The sequence below is a fragment of the Coffea eugenioides genome, chromosome 5 (assembly GCF_003713205.1).
Source record: "Coffea eugenioides isolate CCC68of chromosome 5, Ceug_1.0, whole genome shotgun sequence".
In the NCBI taxonomy this organism is placed as follows: Eukaryota; Viridiplantae; Streptophyta; class Magnoliopsida; order Gentianales; family Rubiaceae; genus Coffea; species Coffea eugenioides.
This window is the reverse complement of record NC_040039.1, coordinates 51,567,568-51,583,889: the sequence shown is the minus strand read 5'-3', so window position 1 is coordinate 51,583,889 and position 16,322 is coordinate 51,567,568. Positions and strand designations below refer to the sequence as shown.

The following is a 16,322-nucleotide window of genomic DNA, read 5'->3' as shown; positions in this document are numbered from 1 at the left end:
GGTCTATTCACTTGCAAGGGCGGCACTTATTTTGTGTCTTTGTAGAGTGGGAGGTCAATTAATTGTCACTAATATATGGTTTCTACTAAAAATTCAGTGGGTGTTCAGGGAAGCACTAGTACTAGTACCCCCAAAACCAAAGCCAACCAAACATTTTAAAAAGAAAAACAGTGCAGATATTTTATCTCATAGGAGTAGTTGAATTAATATAACAATAGGTATATACATTGCTGAATTAATTTAACACATTTAATGACAGAGACAGAGATTACACGAGATTTCTGCTGAATTAAAACTAAAGGGGAATATCTAATTCTCTGCCCTTATTTTTTTGCTAATATGGAGCACTTAGAAAGGGACCTTAATCATTTCCTCTTTCAGAAAACATATTACTCCATGGAATGCACGGCAAAACAAAAAAAAGAAAAAGAAAAAGAAATAATGAAATGACACGAGGGGACTGATAGGAGGAGACGGATCAAATGACAATAATGAAACGAACCACCTGGACACTTGTCCAATGTTATCATATCATACCAAAATGGGAGGAGGGGCTGGAACGTCTCTGACAACCGTTTCGGAAGGTTCACGGCCACGATTAGACCAAAACAATTTGTGCGGCTCAAATCACTCTTGTAACTCGAGTTTCACGTCTTATGGGACCCACAAAAATATTGTTCTAGTGTTGCTCGTTATTGTTCTATTGTTATATCTTGTACAAATGATATTATACCACACCTTCCAAAACGGTTGCTCTGACAACCGTTCCAGCCCTGGATCCTACCAAAATGTCAGTCAGTCACAAATGTGTTCTTCTGTCAGGATTCTAGAAGAATGATGATATTTGTCCTCGAAGCATTTTGATTTTGTAGGCAAATAAATTCTCTACTATTTTGTTCCATGAAAATCCACTACTATTTTGTTGTGCAATATACCACATGTGATGGGAGTAGATGTCATGTCTTGAAAAATATATTATCTCATTTTCGAAAGAAATCTTCGGGACTGAAGATCTCAGAGAGCTGCTCTAAATACAATACACAGAGTCTAAAAGCCTGGCACAGAACATTCCCAGGCCATATGATACCACTGCTCAGTTACCACCAAGAAGATGAATGATGATAGATATATATATATATATATGTATGTATAGTCACAGCTTCGAAAACGCATCCCATTTCCCATCAATCAATATATATTAAAAAGTAAACCGCTTCTTTGCATGCACCACGTAACAGCTACTTTAATATATATGAATCGTATTATTGTTTAATCATCAAACTTTACCAGGGAAAAAAAAATTTAAAAGAATGGTCAAGCGATCAGTGGCTTAATTTGTCGTCATACGTATATACATACACGGAAATGGCTCCAAAGAAATGTGTTGCTACGAGTTGGTTGTTGTTCCATTGTTTGTCATTATGTCTCTCTCTCCGTGCTTCCTTCTGACTGGTTTTGGCAAGTCTAGCTATTTGGATGAGAGGTTATTTGATGGGGTAGGAGTAGTATTTTTTTAAAGGAAAATATTATACACAATATTGATTATTTAATTCGATACATGTGAGATAAAAGTAGTTACTGAAAAATTTAATGTATCGATCCATAAATAATCTGCTATCCAAACAAAGTCGTGGCCGGGTGGGGACATTCATTGATTTGGAAATTTTGTACCCTTACAAGAATCTAATCTTGGGGGCACCGAAACTACAATGCAAAACCATCCTACCAATAATTCTCTTTTGGATTTGCTTCTGCTGTTATTACTATCAGGCATGTTAATCTACCTACACATGCACATCCCATTAGGGAATTTTTGCGTTGATGGATACGTACGCATCTTCGCTCCGAGAATAAAGTGGGACGTCGTCGTTTTATTCATTTCTCTTCTCGGGACGTTGCACCTGCTACATGATACTCCAATACTTCCTTGATTCACCTCACTATGGCGTTTCGTTTCATTGTTGTTGTGTGACTGAACAGGAAGGGTCGTCAAAAGAAGTTACCACTAATCTATCATTAAATTACTTCCCAAACTTGGTATCAGCCAATAATGTCCCTTCCTTTGATTGCAGTCAACCCTCCGCATCCACATGGCTTCACGAGAATGGACAGTCAAACTTGACCAATTTCTCCCAAATTAATGCCGAAGAGGCTCCTTTGAGGACCTTGACTCCACACTGCTGACCAGAGTGCCCAGCCAAACCATTTAATCAAGAGACAGCAGCATTCTTTATCATATTGTAGTAGCGTTAGAGGCTAGATTGGCACATCATTTTGTCTAATGACAAAATTTCGGCACACCATTTTTATGCACAAAATTTGGGCCGTTCTTTGGTGACTCTCTGAGTGTTAATCTAACTGTATGCCTGTGTTCTTATCTACTTGCGAGAAAAAAAAATTCCTGAAGCACCCTTTAGGCAAATAAAATTACAAATTCTGACGTTTTAAAATTGCTAAAATCGAAACTCTAAAGACTAAAAGTACGTGGTTCGAATCCCTTATCTACACTTCGATTCTTAAATCTCACCCCTACAAGAAATTTCTTTTATTTATTAAAAAAGTTTTGATAACACTTCAATTGTTGCGGGCCTTGCGGCAAACAAGGCCTAAGTAGAGATTAAGAAAAGAAAAAGAGAAAACGAAAGTCAGTCTTCCCAATTCCTTTTTGGAGTTTTTCCTTCCTCCCATATCTCTTTCTCAAAAGAATCCAAAAACCATATTGAGGTCCACCACCATTACACCCAAACAAACCCCACTTTTCTTTGTTGAAATTCACTATTGAGTATTGATTTGCTTGTTTTTCCTTTCTCCAAGGCAATCATAATCATATTTTTTCCAACCCAATTTTCTAGAGAGAGAGAGAAAAGGGGTGAAAGAAGTTGATGAGAAGGTGGAAGTGGGATGCTTTTTCTTTCATTTTCTTTGAAGAAGGACTTTCTTACATAAATGGAAAAAAAACCCCATTAAGGCTTAAGCTGAGCTGAAAATAATCTGAGGGCGGGTCAGAAAAGTGTCTCCTTCAATACATCATTTTTGTTTCCTCCCTTGACTGCCCCTCCCTTTCTCTGTTTTTAGCAGGTACATTCCTCTTATATTATTTTTTTGATCATCATTTTTGAATCATTAATTCTTGTACTGCTTTTGCTAAATTCTTGATTCTGGGGAAGTTTTTCTATCTGGGTCATCCGCTTGTTTTCCTTCTTCAACTTAGAGGTACTGTGGATTTCAAGTATCGGATTCCCCATGAAAAGAAATAATTTGGCTATCTTGCGATTTTCCATATTTCCTCCAATTCTTTTTTTATTAATAGATCTTGGCTGCCATGATCAATGAAGTGATACTGTTCATTTTGTGTTTTGTTGATGTTCTCATGCTGTAGATCTTTGTAAAGTTTCGATTTTTATTGAGGTTGCCTTAAAGAACTTTGTGGTTTTGGTTGATATACAAGGAAATGTCTAATGGAGTTTCCTACAAAGTATGAGTTATCAGGTGTCTTCCTTAGCATGCTTGATTCCAGTTAGTTTCCCCTTTTTTCCATGGACCTTTAAGAGGTTGTGGATTTACGGATTATTTGTGAGAAATTTTTAATGTTGTATTCAGTGTGTTGATGACTTGATATGCAGGAGGATATTGATTATCTAGAGAAGATATTGTCTTGAGATAGTGTCTTACTACTTCTTACCGGCCAATGGAAATGGAACCTTTTCATCTGGCACCCCAATTTGTAGGCTTTGCTTGTGTCAACCTGGATAATGAGTATTATGATGATAGTCACAGCGACAGAGTTCGAGAGGTGGAGAAAGAACCATTTTGGGTGCTATTCCTACTGTTAGTGTCTGGGGGAGGAATTTTGGTAGGGAGGCGCTTTTGGAGGAGTGAGATGGTGGCACCTTATATCCCACCTCTCCAGTCTCCACTCCCTTAAGTATTTTACCCACGTTAAGGATGATAACCACGAACACATTTCTCTTGAAAAATTCTTTTACTGGTCCTCCTCTTGACTGACTACAACAGCACTTGCCTCGAAACTTGATCTTTATTTTGTTTATTGATCCTTTTTCAGGATTGTGTGTATTGAATGCGGCTGATTATTTTGGATTCGATCTGGATTTGAGTAGCCATCACCAAAGGAAGTTCTTATGGGTGAGTTTGATGACCATGTTGCTATTATTGGGGATTGGATGCCTCCTAGCCCAAGTCCACGAGCTCTATTTTCGACGTTGTTGGGTGATGATGTTAGTTTAAGGATGGTTGCTGAACCCACCAGTGAAAATAAAGCTGGATTCTCTTTTCCAGGGCCTGTAGAGCACAGTGCATCTGCTAGTTCTGATCAAAAGGATGGATCACAAGGTGGTGCTGCTGTTGATCAAACAGGTAAGTTTAGTTCAATGTCTGAGCAAAGGATGAGCTCTCGCGGGGGTCTTATGGAAAGGATGGCAGCTAGAGCTGGATTTAATGCCCCAAGGTTGAATACGGAAAGCATCAGACCTCCTGACCTATCACAGAACCTGGAGGTCCGGTCACCTTACTTAACAATTCCTCCTGGTCTCAGCCCAACAACCTTGCTAGACTCTCCTGTCTTTTTAACTAACTCTCTGGTAAGCCCAAAATTTAGATTCTTTCTAGTTGAACTATATGATTTTTTTTATACCATAAACAAGCACTGTACATCCACTCGTATGAACGTTATGAAAAAAGTGTTTTTAAATTGACTAAAAGATGGAAGGGGCGGAAAGTGCTAGGTATGTGTATATTTTTGTGTTCAGAGGCTTATCCTTTTGGGCCAACTTCTATATTCAGTAAACAAAATAGCAAGATTGATGAGGTGGTGTCTTGCCTTATGATAGTTTGTGTTTCCATGGACTATAGCATTTCGTCCTGCAATTTTATACCGATGACAATTGTGCAACTTGTTAATCAGATGTATATAACATGAAGTAATTTATCAAGCTGAAAATGGAGCAAAAGGCAACAGTTTGAAAAAATTCTGATGTCTAATATCTTCCTATTAATATCTCGGGACTCAAGGCAGTTGGTAGGACAGTCTCCTGAGCTTCGTAGCTGCCTCTGAAGCCGGATTTGAAGTTACTGAAAATTTAAACTATTATCTTCCATTATGGATATCCTTTGGGAATTAGTTGCTTTAACATTTTTGCAATTATATCTTTGTCTTCGTTTATCATGCAATGATTGTATGGTATTTTTGTCATCAAGTGAACCAGGCAATTATCTGGTATCTATTTTCTCAATACCAAACACAGATGCTATACGAGTCAACTTGCTGTCATGGAAAGTGTTTGGATTTTCATCCTTCAAGTGTTTCTGTCGCTTCTTTTATGGCAGCTAAATTTAGTTTGGCACTACAATGTTCTGAGCTGTCAAGCAGGACGTTCTTACTTTTTTTGTTCCTTTCAGTATACCTTGACTTTTCATGCTGCAGGTTCAGCCATCTCCAACTACTGGAAAGCTTGGATTTCTCATGAGCGGCAGCAGCCGAAACGCAACAGTGACCGAGTTTCCTGATAAGAGCAAAGAGAACTGTTTTCAGAATGTGAACACTTCATCCTTTGCATTTAGGCCCATTCTGGAGTCTGGTCCCCCTCTTTTCTTTGGTGCATCCAACAGGGTACTCTCTCTCTCCTCCTGCCCCTCCCCTGCAATGCCAAAAAAAAAAAAAATCTTTTGTAGAGGAGAACGTAAGATTTAATACTGCCTATATCCTTCTTGGAACACAAACATGTAAACATGTCAAGTGGGCCTGTACTGATTTAGCAATTTGGTATGGAAATGATCCACAATTTATGAAGCAAAATAATGTGTAATGTTTGCACATTGCCAGTTTTTTCTTTCTTTTCTAATTTTGATATGGCGGAGTAAAATTTTAATGTTTCTTGTACTTTTCCAAAATTTTAATTAAGCAAGAAGCAGTACATTTCATTCAGGTTTTAAAATTTTTGTTCATTTCCATACGTAGATAACCTCAACCAATCTTCCTCAGCAACCTTTCCCGAGCATTGAGGTTTCAGTACAGTCAGGAAACACACTTCCACCTCGAAGTGTCGAACATGCTAAATCTGCCGCATTGAATCAGCCAGCTGATTTTTCTAGACCATCTGCTGCAAAGGATACTGTACACAATGATATCTTGTCAGAACCAAGTTCCTTCCAAAATGTAGGTGGTGGTTCAGAGCATTCTCCACCTCTTGATGAGCAGCAAGAAGATGATGCAGATCAAAGGGGAGGTGGAGATCAAAATATTAGTGGTGCCCCAGCTGAAGATGGTTATAATTGGAGAAAATATGGCCAGAAACAAGTAAAAGGAAGTGAATATCCACGGAGTTATTACAAGTGCACGCATCCAAACTGCCCGGTCAAGAAAAAAGTGGAAAGATCACAAGAGGGTCACATTACAGAGATCATCTACAAGGGGGCACATAACCATCCAAAACCTCCGCCCAACCGCAGATCTGCTCTTGGATCCTCCAACACACTTAGTGACTTGCAGGTAGAGAATAGTGAGCAAGTTGCAATGGGTGCCGATGGCAATCCTGGATGGACAACCATGCAAAAAGGAAATTTTGACTGGAGGCATGACAATCTTGAGGAGACATCATCTGCCGCATTGGGTCCAGAATATGGCAACGGAACTACCTCTTTACAGGCTCAGAATGGCAGCCAACTTGAATCAGGAGATGGAGTAGATGGATCTTCTACTTTTTCAAATGATGAAGATGATGAGGACCGTGGGACACATGGCAGTGTTTCATTAGGCTATGATGAAGGAGATGAGTCAGAGTCCAAAAGAAGGTTCTTTCATTTTCCTCTGTCTTACTAATTAAATGACGAGCCTGAGTTTATACTAGATTTCTATTGCAAGATTCAATGACATTCTTATGTCTATGAAACCTATCAAAGGCTGCATACAATGAACTTGTTACTATTTTAGGAAAATTGAGAGTTATGCAACTGACATGAGTGGGGCCACCAGAGCCATCAGGGAGCCTAGGGTGGTTGTCCAAACCACCAGTGAGGTGGATATCCTCGACGATGGGTACCGCTGGCGCAAGTATGGGCAAAAAGTTGTGAAAGGAAACCCTAATCCAAGGTTCACTTTGTTCTTCTTAGCTGTAGATTAATATAGGAGCAGACAGAGTGGTAATTATACTGCAGTGCTGACCCCAGAAGTGGTGGTATGTCATTTTTTTTAATGCAGGAGTTACTACAAATGCACGAGTGCAGGATGCACAGTCAGGAAACATGTGGAGAGGGCCTCACACGACCTGAAATCAGTTATAACTACGTATGAAGGGAAGCACAATCATGACGTTCCTGCAGCTCGAAACAGCAGTCATGTTAATTCTGGGATTTCCGGCACCCTTCCTGCCCAAGCTGGTGCTGCTGTTCAAAGTCATGTGCACAGGCCTGAGCCCTCACAACTTCATAACTGCATAGCACAATTTGAAAGGCCTCCTCTTGGTTCATTTGCCTTGCCTGGGAGGCCCCCTCTAGGGCCTACTCATGGCTTTGGTTTTGGAATGAACCAACAGGGATTACCCAATATGACATTGGCTGGATTGGGTCCTCCTAATCAAGGCAAAATACCTGCTCTCCCAGTTCATCCGTATCTAGGGCAGCCACGTCCAATGAATGAAATGGGTCGTATGCTTCCCAAAGGAGAACCTAAGATGGAGCCTATGTCAGATCCTGGATTGAACCTCTCCAATGGCTCATCGGTTTATCACATGAGTAGGTTGCCCCTCGGACCATAGATGTACATGTTAACGAGTTTTTTTGCTTACCTTCAGGAGAAAGGAAGTAGAAATATTGACCTTACAAGAAGTAACTTATGGGGAGTTCTTTTTTTTTTTTTTGTTTTTTTTTCTGGTATATCATATAGCGCCGCGTCCTATGTTCATTCTTTTCAATGTGGAAACTATGTATATCTCAGCATTACAGTAAATTTGTTGGATTTATCACACCATCTAGTATAAAGTTAATACTCACTCAGAAACTCTTCGCAGCCTACGCTGGTGCCTCGCTAATAAATCATACTGTTTTTACCCTCAAGGGTGATCAGCACCTTATAATGGAATTCTCTCAAATTTCAATAATGATTTTTTATGTTTTGCGAAAGTCATTTTAACTGCTGGGTTCAAAGTCGAAGTGTATTTTAGAACGTCCACAGCAAAGCAAAGTCGAGGGGCTGTCCACATGAACGTCTCCTTTTGTGTTATGAAAACAAAACGCATTATCACATCGTTGCGCATATGTTAGGCCTAAGAGCAGTTACGTCAACAGCTTAGGATTAGGGTATCAACATGTGAAACTTTCAACTTCCCCCAAAAATTAATTTCGTGGTTTTTTCAGTATATTTATTATCGAACCAGTATCTGGTGGACTCTACAAAACTAGTGGAAGGAGTCCAAGGGCAAGGATCCTCCCAAGAATCTTGTGCCAATATCCTGCGACGGAACGTAATTCCCAGCCTGACTAATGGGCAGTTTCGGAAACTCATTTCACCAGTCGGCGGAAAATGAAGCAGCCCAACTCCATTTCCTTTTTCGGAAAAACGATGTAGCAGTATAATTTGCATCAGAATCTTTTTATATGCCTTCCTGTCTTCCAAACAGTGACGATCAACTTGTATTTTATGCTTTTAATTCGTAATACAATTACATTTCTGGACACATCCATTAAAGGACAACCAGACTCAATTGTCCCGAGATGAAGCCGTCTGAAGCCAAAACTCAAAAAGAAAATAGGCTCCTGTATCTTGAGTTGCACCTGGGCATTTGGCGGAACAAGCTCTAACAGCCATCAGGACCATGTCATCAATAGTTGGCCATTTCCAATCACTGATTGTTTTCTAGTCTCTGCTGACCAACTGATCTCCGCCGATCTATCTCATCTCTATGAAAGCCCAAGAAATCAAAATACAACGTAAGAAAAAACACAAGCAATGGTGAAGTTTAAACATTCTTGTAGACATTTGGAAAGAGAAAAATTGGAAAAATCCCACCCTATAACCCATTAAAGAGGAAGAAGCAGCAGTAAGAAACCATTAAATCGCAATTTAACCACTCTAGGATAGACTTAAATCACCAATTAAAAGAAAGATTGGCATAGCTCGTTAGTATTTCAACCTTTCCAACTTGATTTTAAGTCAGAGCTGTTTAAGAACAAATAAAAAAAGAAAAATGTCTGCCCCACATGATCCTATTGACTAATAATGTGAATGCAAGCCGAGGAGAGATGTCACAATTTTGTAAACACAACAAAAAAGAACAAAATGTTTTGACTCCCATTTTGACGTAATGAGATGTTTCTCTGGTAAGTATTATGCAAGACTAGAACAAAAGGTAAAACCAAGCCAAAAAAGTGTTGCTATAATAAAATAAACTTGCACCTGAGAGCATTTTGGATTGAATCGTACAAAAGAACAGCAAGAACTCTCCGCTTTCTTTCTTTCTGGAAGTCTGATCCACGTTTGACCACAGGCAGTTGCTTAATTCCCTTGGCCTCCATTAGCTGCTTTGCTATTGACAGGTCAGTATCTGGATAACAGGTTAGAAGTCCACAATGCCTTCCACGGTAGCTTATTCCTCGGGTGCATATAGAAGAAACTGAACATGTATTCACCTGCCAAAAAAATCAATCATGACACTGTAACACACACATACAGAGAGACACACAGGACGGGGCAGGTTGGTCATCATCTCCTACAAGCAGAAAACTAACTGAGAAAAGGACAGACTGACATTTCATACAGGCACACACATACACATGCACGCACCAAATAATTGTTTCACAGTACCAATTCACTTCACATACATCTTGAAGTGATGAATTACTGTTGGAAGCATCACCAGAATTCTTGAAGAGAAACCGCTTAATGTCACCGTAAGTTAAAATTCCTTCCAAATAATTTTCAGCATCAACAATAAGGACACAATTCTGCTGACCATCGTACATACATTTCAAAGCTTCTTTAATAGTTTGGTTCGGAGGGACCTTCGGAAAGTCATTTGACATAGCCTGAGATACCTGATTGCAGCAAGAAATGCATTTGGTGACATTTAGCACAATTGGTAGATGCTTTGAGAAAGCTTTGCTTCAAGCAAAATCAGATAAACAAAGATACAAAACATGAAAAATCTGGTTCTTCTCTAGTTTAAAAAAAAAAAATACACCTTCAGATCCTCCAGAAGAAATTCACCATCCATTCCAGCACAATTACTGGGATTTCCAACAACAGAAAGTTCCATTTCTTTTCCTTCGTCAGTTTGCCCCCAACTTCCTTCCTCATTTTTGTCTTCATTAGGTGAGATAACTGAATAATTTCTTGCCGAAGACTTTGAATCTGATAGCTCTGTGTCTTTAGATTCATTTGTCACAGAGGGCACCCATATAGCCAATCCAACGGCCCCCTAAATAGATGAATTTAACTACTAGATGAGAAAGCAAGCAATGATGACAAAATCAAATCACATTACAAGGCACTAATTACTCCAGTGGCAAGGATTAGCATTAGTCATCAACCAGAAAAACACGCATTACCATCACAAACTTATCCACTTTGAAGCAACAAAACAGAGTTCGGGAATAATTGCCACTTTGTCACGTTTTATCTTCATAAAAGGTAGAGGAATTGATTCTGAGATTCCAGAACAAAAAGAACACATCCAGAAGACTTTGTTGTTGATCTAGAACACTAATATTGTATACCAACTTCCCAACTTACTTTTTTTGTCACATTCACGAGTAGAAGGTGCACATCACAAGTGCCATCAGAATCCTACATTGGTTATCTTAAAATGTCATAGGAGAACCACAATAGTGAAAATCCGGATTTATGCAAGCATTGTCATGTGGGATGAACAAAAACTCAGTTCTGTCGCTCTTAATGAAGGAACTTTGAGCATGTTATTCACACAATTCTAGTGTTTGAGGGCCATAACTATCAAGAAGTTGGAAAATATGAAAAATTATCTGAAGGCTACAGAACTGGAATAAAGCACGACCTAATTTTCATTTTTCATTTCTTGGAGTTTAAACTCCAATATTAGCTTCTAAACTAAGGGTTACAAACTCCCAGAAATTTCAGAAAGTTAGATCGTGAACAAAAAAGTAGGAACTATAAGACAAGTAGACTGCATGAAGAAACTGGATCCAGGCTTATTTCTTAAAGCACACATTGAAAGAATTTCCATTGCGACTTGCAAACTACTAAGACTTACCATGAGAGGAAGCAATATTCGGTAATCTTTTGTCAATTCAAACAGTAGAAGAATTGAAGTCAAAGGCACTGAACAAACTGAAGCTAGTGTAGCAGCCATTCCAACCTACATTATTATGAATCATGTAAATGATTAAATAAGCAATGAACTGTCAAATTTCACAGAAAAAAATGGTCATATCTTAAATTAGTGTGTGGCAATAATAGCAAAATATACCAATGCATATGCCTGTGACTGGGCAATAGCAGCATTTCCTGGCATAGCTGAATTGATTAGCTCCCCAGCAGAACCTCCAAAAACAGCACCCACAGCTGCACCGATCATTAAGCTTGGCGCATACAAGCCACCAACAAGGTGAGAACCTTTACAAAGAGCAGTTGCCACAACTTTTGCAGCAGATAATTGTGCTAAAAGCCAAATACCAGGTGCTGAAGCAGTCTTCCCAGTATGCAGAATTTCATCAACATTAGTGAAACCCCAATAAAGTATTCCAGGGTATCTAAGAGCTATAATCCCAGCTCCCAAACCTCCAATAGCAGGGCAAACGACATCAGGGATTCCAAATCTATCTTTCATGAACTGAAATGCTTTAGTGAACCAAGCAACCAAGTAAGTGAGAGCCACACTTACTACTCCACAAAGCATTCCCAATATAAGGTATAATGGTAGCTCTGCAGAGGAAAAGTTTACACATTTTAAGGTTCAGAGACACTTAGCACTCAGACAAAATGACAGCAATAAGCTACATGAAACAAAAAACACAGTCACTCCTTTAAACCACCACTGTCAATACTTTTCTTGGAGGTGGTTAGAATGTGGATTACACTTTAACAGAGGCAAGAATCAATAATGGAGTAAAAAGAACATACTTCAAGATATATCAGGCTAGGAAACCCTTATCCCAGTGCATCTTATCTACTTATAACAACTTAAACTAGAATTAGATCAAATACCAGCAGCAGATTTCAATTCATACGTGGGCACTGTGAAAGCTTGTTTCTCTCCAAGAACAGCATTTGATACCGTGGATGAGATAACAGACGCCAAGATTATCATTGCAGTTGTAAATGGAGGAGAATTTTCTGCACGAAGAGGCCTTAAAACAGTTTCAATAGCAAAGAAACAGCCTGCAACTGGTGCATTGAAACCTACAGGACAAGAAAGGGAAAAAAAATGATCTCATCACTGGAGGGAGAACTGAGGAAGAGGTTTTAATCATCAACAATCATGTCAATAGGCAGTACGCCATTTTTAATATTTTAATACCTAGTCTTTTGTGGCAATCAGAATTAACCTGTGAATTTGGAGGGAAGAAAGGAAAAAAGTAACGTAATCAAATAGAAGATTTCCCTAATCCAGCAACCCACCCCCTGCAACACTCAAGGAACAGCATTACTCTCTCTTCAAACGAACTGAAATCGTAGACATCCTCTATCTCTAGTCAAATTTTACTGCCCAAGCACCAGTCAAATTGTCATTGGTTCCACGAACTATTGGTTCCCCACAACGAAAAACATTGCAGTACCCCACCTGGCTAGCATACAGCATCTCCTACTAAACTCAACCTCAAACCTTTGCCACAGTGGTATATTAACTCACAACTGATCCGTTAGACATCCATAAACCAAAGTAAAAATGTGACGAGAAATCATGAAGTTAATTGGTACCTATTCAAAAAATTAGCTATTTGCCCAGCCTGATTTAGTTATTTGTGCATGTAGGACTGACCTAAGAGAGATTGAGAATCAATAAACCATATTGATGCATCCAGTGTTAATAACCATTAGACAAACAAAGAACTGGAAGATACAACCTTTTTTTTTCTCCTAAAAAAGCATAGATAGTAAGTGTGCCATAATTCTCATAAAACACATAGAAGGCATAATATTCTAGAGAAGAGAGATTCTCCAAATATCTTGCAATGAAGGCAAAATATCAGAGCAACAGAGACAGCATACCTGAAGAGATTCCAGCGGCAGCACCAGCAGCTACAAGAGCTATTCTCCTTTCCTTGTTGTTCTCCATCATTACTGAGCAACCATAAGCACATGATTTTCCAATATCTACGCTGGGGCCTTCAGGACCTAAAGAACACCCAGTGCCCAAAGTTATGGCTGCTTGGAGGGCTTTTACTGTCGGGAATATTCCAGCAAGAACATCAAATCCCTGTCCCTGAGAAGTGGACTGCTGTATTTGACCCAATATGTCAAGTAAACCATGCAGCATGCCAACAATTACTCCACCCAAGACCGGTATCAATAGTATTCGATGCCAAGTATCAGCTAGCCTCTGTAAACGTAGCCATGCAGCACCCTCATTAGGAGTGCCAGCCCATGCCCACTCATGAATCACATGCACCTACACAATGTCCCCCAATATCACCATCATAGAAGCAACACAACACAATATCCTTAGATGGAAGCATTGGACCTTTGAAATGAAATCAAGCAAGCATTGGCAAACTGCAACTCAAAATCAGGTAAGAAAATAGCATTGGATAAAAGAGAAAAGTACATTGCAAGGTTACATCATAACTTTGGCAGCCTGCTCGTCCACATGCATACATAAAACAACCAGGTAGGATATGAGTACAAATTAAGTTTTGACTAATTGTCAGGATTATAAACACGACATAAAACAGATATATTTTACAAATCGCACCTAATTTTCATTACATAAAGGTTGAGCATATGCAGCAACTTAACATAGACAGAGACCTTATTTCCAAATTCATATCAAATTCAGCTCAACAACACTACTTCTTCATTCCACATTATTGAAAAGAAACATCAGATCCAGATCAAACCAAAACATCCAATTTTGCGTAACAAATTCAACAATTCACAAAATTTTGCTTATGTGGAACAATTTTGTTTAAGGAGAAGATTTTTCCAACTAACCCCACGGTTAAAGGCGGCAACACAAAGACCAGTAGCTAAACCAAGAAGGCATCCAATAAGCAGCAACGCCCACTCAGGCGGAGCGAAATCGCCTAGCATTTCCTCATCACCGGCATCACCACTTACACCGGGATCCGAATGCGAATGAGAGTGAACCGAATTCTGCTGTAGCTGGTGGTGGCGGTTACCGTCGAAAGACCGCCGATTAAAACTAATAAATCTGCGATTAGAAAAGCCTCCATCCAAACGCTTTAATAGATCTTTAATGCCTTTGTTACCGCTCCGGGGAGTTGGCTGAGCTTCTAAATCGTCTTCCGAAGCCGAGGAATTGGAGCGCAATAGTACGTTGCGGTCGCCGTACTCGCTTCCCGACATATTCCACTCCTCGCCGATTCACTTCTTACATCGCCATTCATATATTTTGAATACTACAATTTATGCTGCTATGCTGCTCCGTATTATTATTAGTATTAAACTAATTAACTGGAATTAAAGACGAATCTTGTTTAGTGGATTGAAGAAATGCAGAGGAGGCTTTGAGATAGGAGTAATTAATTGAAGTCATTTATTTTCTCTCGTTTCGGGACTTGTATTTTTTTCATTCTTTTCAGTTTTTCTTTTTGTTGACTTTGAAGTTACTTATTAGTTTCGATATTGAACAATTTCTATTCTTTCTTTTTCCCTTTTTTTTTTTGGGTCAGACTGGGATTATTAGGGATGGGCAAGAATTTATGATTAGAGGCGTGCATCCTGAAGAGAGTTGAAAAATTTTAACGTGATAGTAAAAAAAAAAAAAAAAAAGAAGATTAAGAGCGGATTTGGATCGGAGGAAAATTAAAAGCTCGTTTGGACTGGAGTTTTCAAAGTTTTTATGGAAAAAAAAATATTTTAATGATGTGATGTAAGCAAAATGATTGAAAAATACGTCACATAAATGTTTTTAAATTTTTTCTTAAAAAACTTGCAATTTAAACAAGCCAACCTCTCAAAATTAATTTGCCATGATGTTTGATTTGGCTTGAGAAATGTAATTTTGATATGTGTATGTGTTGTCAAAAAAATTAATGTGTATCGCATTTAGTTTGATATTTTATTTAAGTTAATCGAGAAATGTATTTAAAAATTTTTAAATACGTGTCCTTATGATTTGGTGAGCAATCTTTTATTGAAATGAGTTTTTTTTAATTATTGAAATTAGTTGGCCAACTAGAATAAGACAAATTATGTTTGGGTTTCAGATTTGAGATGGTCAGGTTTTCTTTTCATTTTTGTTTTTTTGGATTTTAAAACGGGGGATAAGGAAAAATTGACGGTTAAAATGACAAAAGCCAACGACAGAGGGCAGGATGACAGCTAACCGGCAATGTGCAAAACTGGGATACTGTAAATTTCAGTATACTTGCATTCCTTGGAGTAAAACCAAAAGGAGAAGTATAGAAGTAGGTATATAGTATAATTTTTTCCTGGTATAAGGCGAAAACTTATATACTTTATCTCATCATAATAATTCTTAAAATTTTAGCACTAGTGTTGCAAAATTGGAGTTTTTAGATGTGTGAAAACCATGAGGTGCGTAGCCAAAAAATAACAATAATTGCAAAACATCATCACTTTTAGTGCAAAATATAGGGAACCATATAAAAGAACAAAAATAACAAAACACAACTATCATTAATTGTTGTATGAGTACCCATAAAATATTTTTATTTATTTGCATTAAATTTTCACTAATATTATAATATTGTATGCTTATGCAATAAATAATATAAGAAATACAACAATTTTATGGAACCACACCCCTAATTATCCAATCTCAAATCAGAAATAAGGTCTCTTTAGTTCCAATTTTGTCTAATTATATAAATGGACCTAACATTCTGTACACACACGAACAACTCAGATATAAATATAAATTTTATTCAAAATTGATGCAAAACTTAAGATTACGTCAAGATCGTATTAGTAGACACTAAAATTATATTAGTTTATACAATTGGACGATGTTTATATAGAGAGGCCTTTATCCTCCTAAAAAAGTAAAGCCAAAAATGAACAAAAAAGAAAAAAAAAGAAAGGGAAGAAAGGTAAGTACAATGATAAAGAAAAATCAAATTTATTTTTAAAAATAAGCACCCAATACACTTGCCATAGGCGTAGTATAGGAGACAATTATTATATATCTCCA

General features: G+C 38.2%; 2 protein-coding genes across 10 annotated transcripts; one reads left to right on the top strand and one right to left on the bottom strand.

Annotated features, from left to right (window-relative positions):
* The first annotated feature begins 2,797 nt into the window (after positions 1–2,797).
* Positions 2,798–7,978, top strand: LOC113770551 (probable WRKY transcription factor 2). 7 transcript variants are annotated; one of them, XM_027315043.1, is made up of 7 exons: positions 2,800–3,078; positions 3,624–3,793; positions 4,064–4,598; positions 5,441–5,626; positions 5,975–6,807; positions 6,947–7,105; positions 7,214–7,978. In XM_027315043.1, exons 3-7 carry the CDS (start codon positions 4,140–4,142, stop codon positions 7,767–7,769), a joined length of 2,193 nt encoding a protein of 730 aa, XP_027170844.1. In that variant the 5' UTR covers positions 2,800–3,078; positions 3,624–3,793; positions 4,064–4,139; the 3' UTR covers positions 7,770–7,978. The 7 variants fall into 7 exon arrangements, with proteins under 7 accessions (XP_027170846.1, XP_027170844.1, XP_027170842.1 ...); XM_027315041.1 differs by having other exon boundaries at positions 3,624–3,853; XM_027315046.1 differs by having other exon boundaries at positions 2,801–3,078; positions 3,624–4,143; positions 4,297–4,598.
* A 597-nt stretch (positions 7,979–8,575) lies between these two features.
* On the bottom strand, positions 8,576–14,700 carry LOC113772137 (chloride channel protein CLC-f). 3 transcript variants are annotated; one of them, XM_027316698.1, is made up of 9 exons: positions 14,138–14,512; positions 13,196–13,595; positions 12,191–12,385; positions 11,454–11,908; positions 11,238–11,342; positions 10,191–10,427; positions 9,832–10,044; positions 9,407–9,639; positions 8,576–8,910 (listed from the first exon to the last, which is right to left on the bottom strand). In XM_027316698.1, the coding sequence occupies exons 1-9, from the start codon at positions 14,510–14,512 to the stop codon at positions 8,853–8,855; spliced, it is 2,271 nt and encodes a 756-aa protein (XP_027172499.1). In that variant the 3' UTR covers positions 8,576–8,852. The 3 variants fall into 3 exon arrangements, with proteins under 3 accessions (XP_027172499.1, XP_027172500.1, XP_027172501.1); XM_027316699.1 differs by lacking the exon at positions 8,576–8,910 and having other exon boundaries at positions 9,555–9,639; positions 9,794–10,044; positions 14,138–14,700; XM_027316700.1 differs by lacking the exon at positions 8,576–8,910 and having other exon boundaries at positions 9,556–9,639; positions 9,815–10,044; positions 14,138–14,699.
* Positions 14,701–16,322: the final 1,622 nt, after the last annotated feature.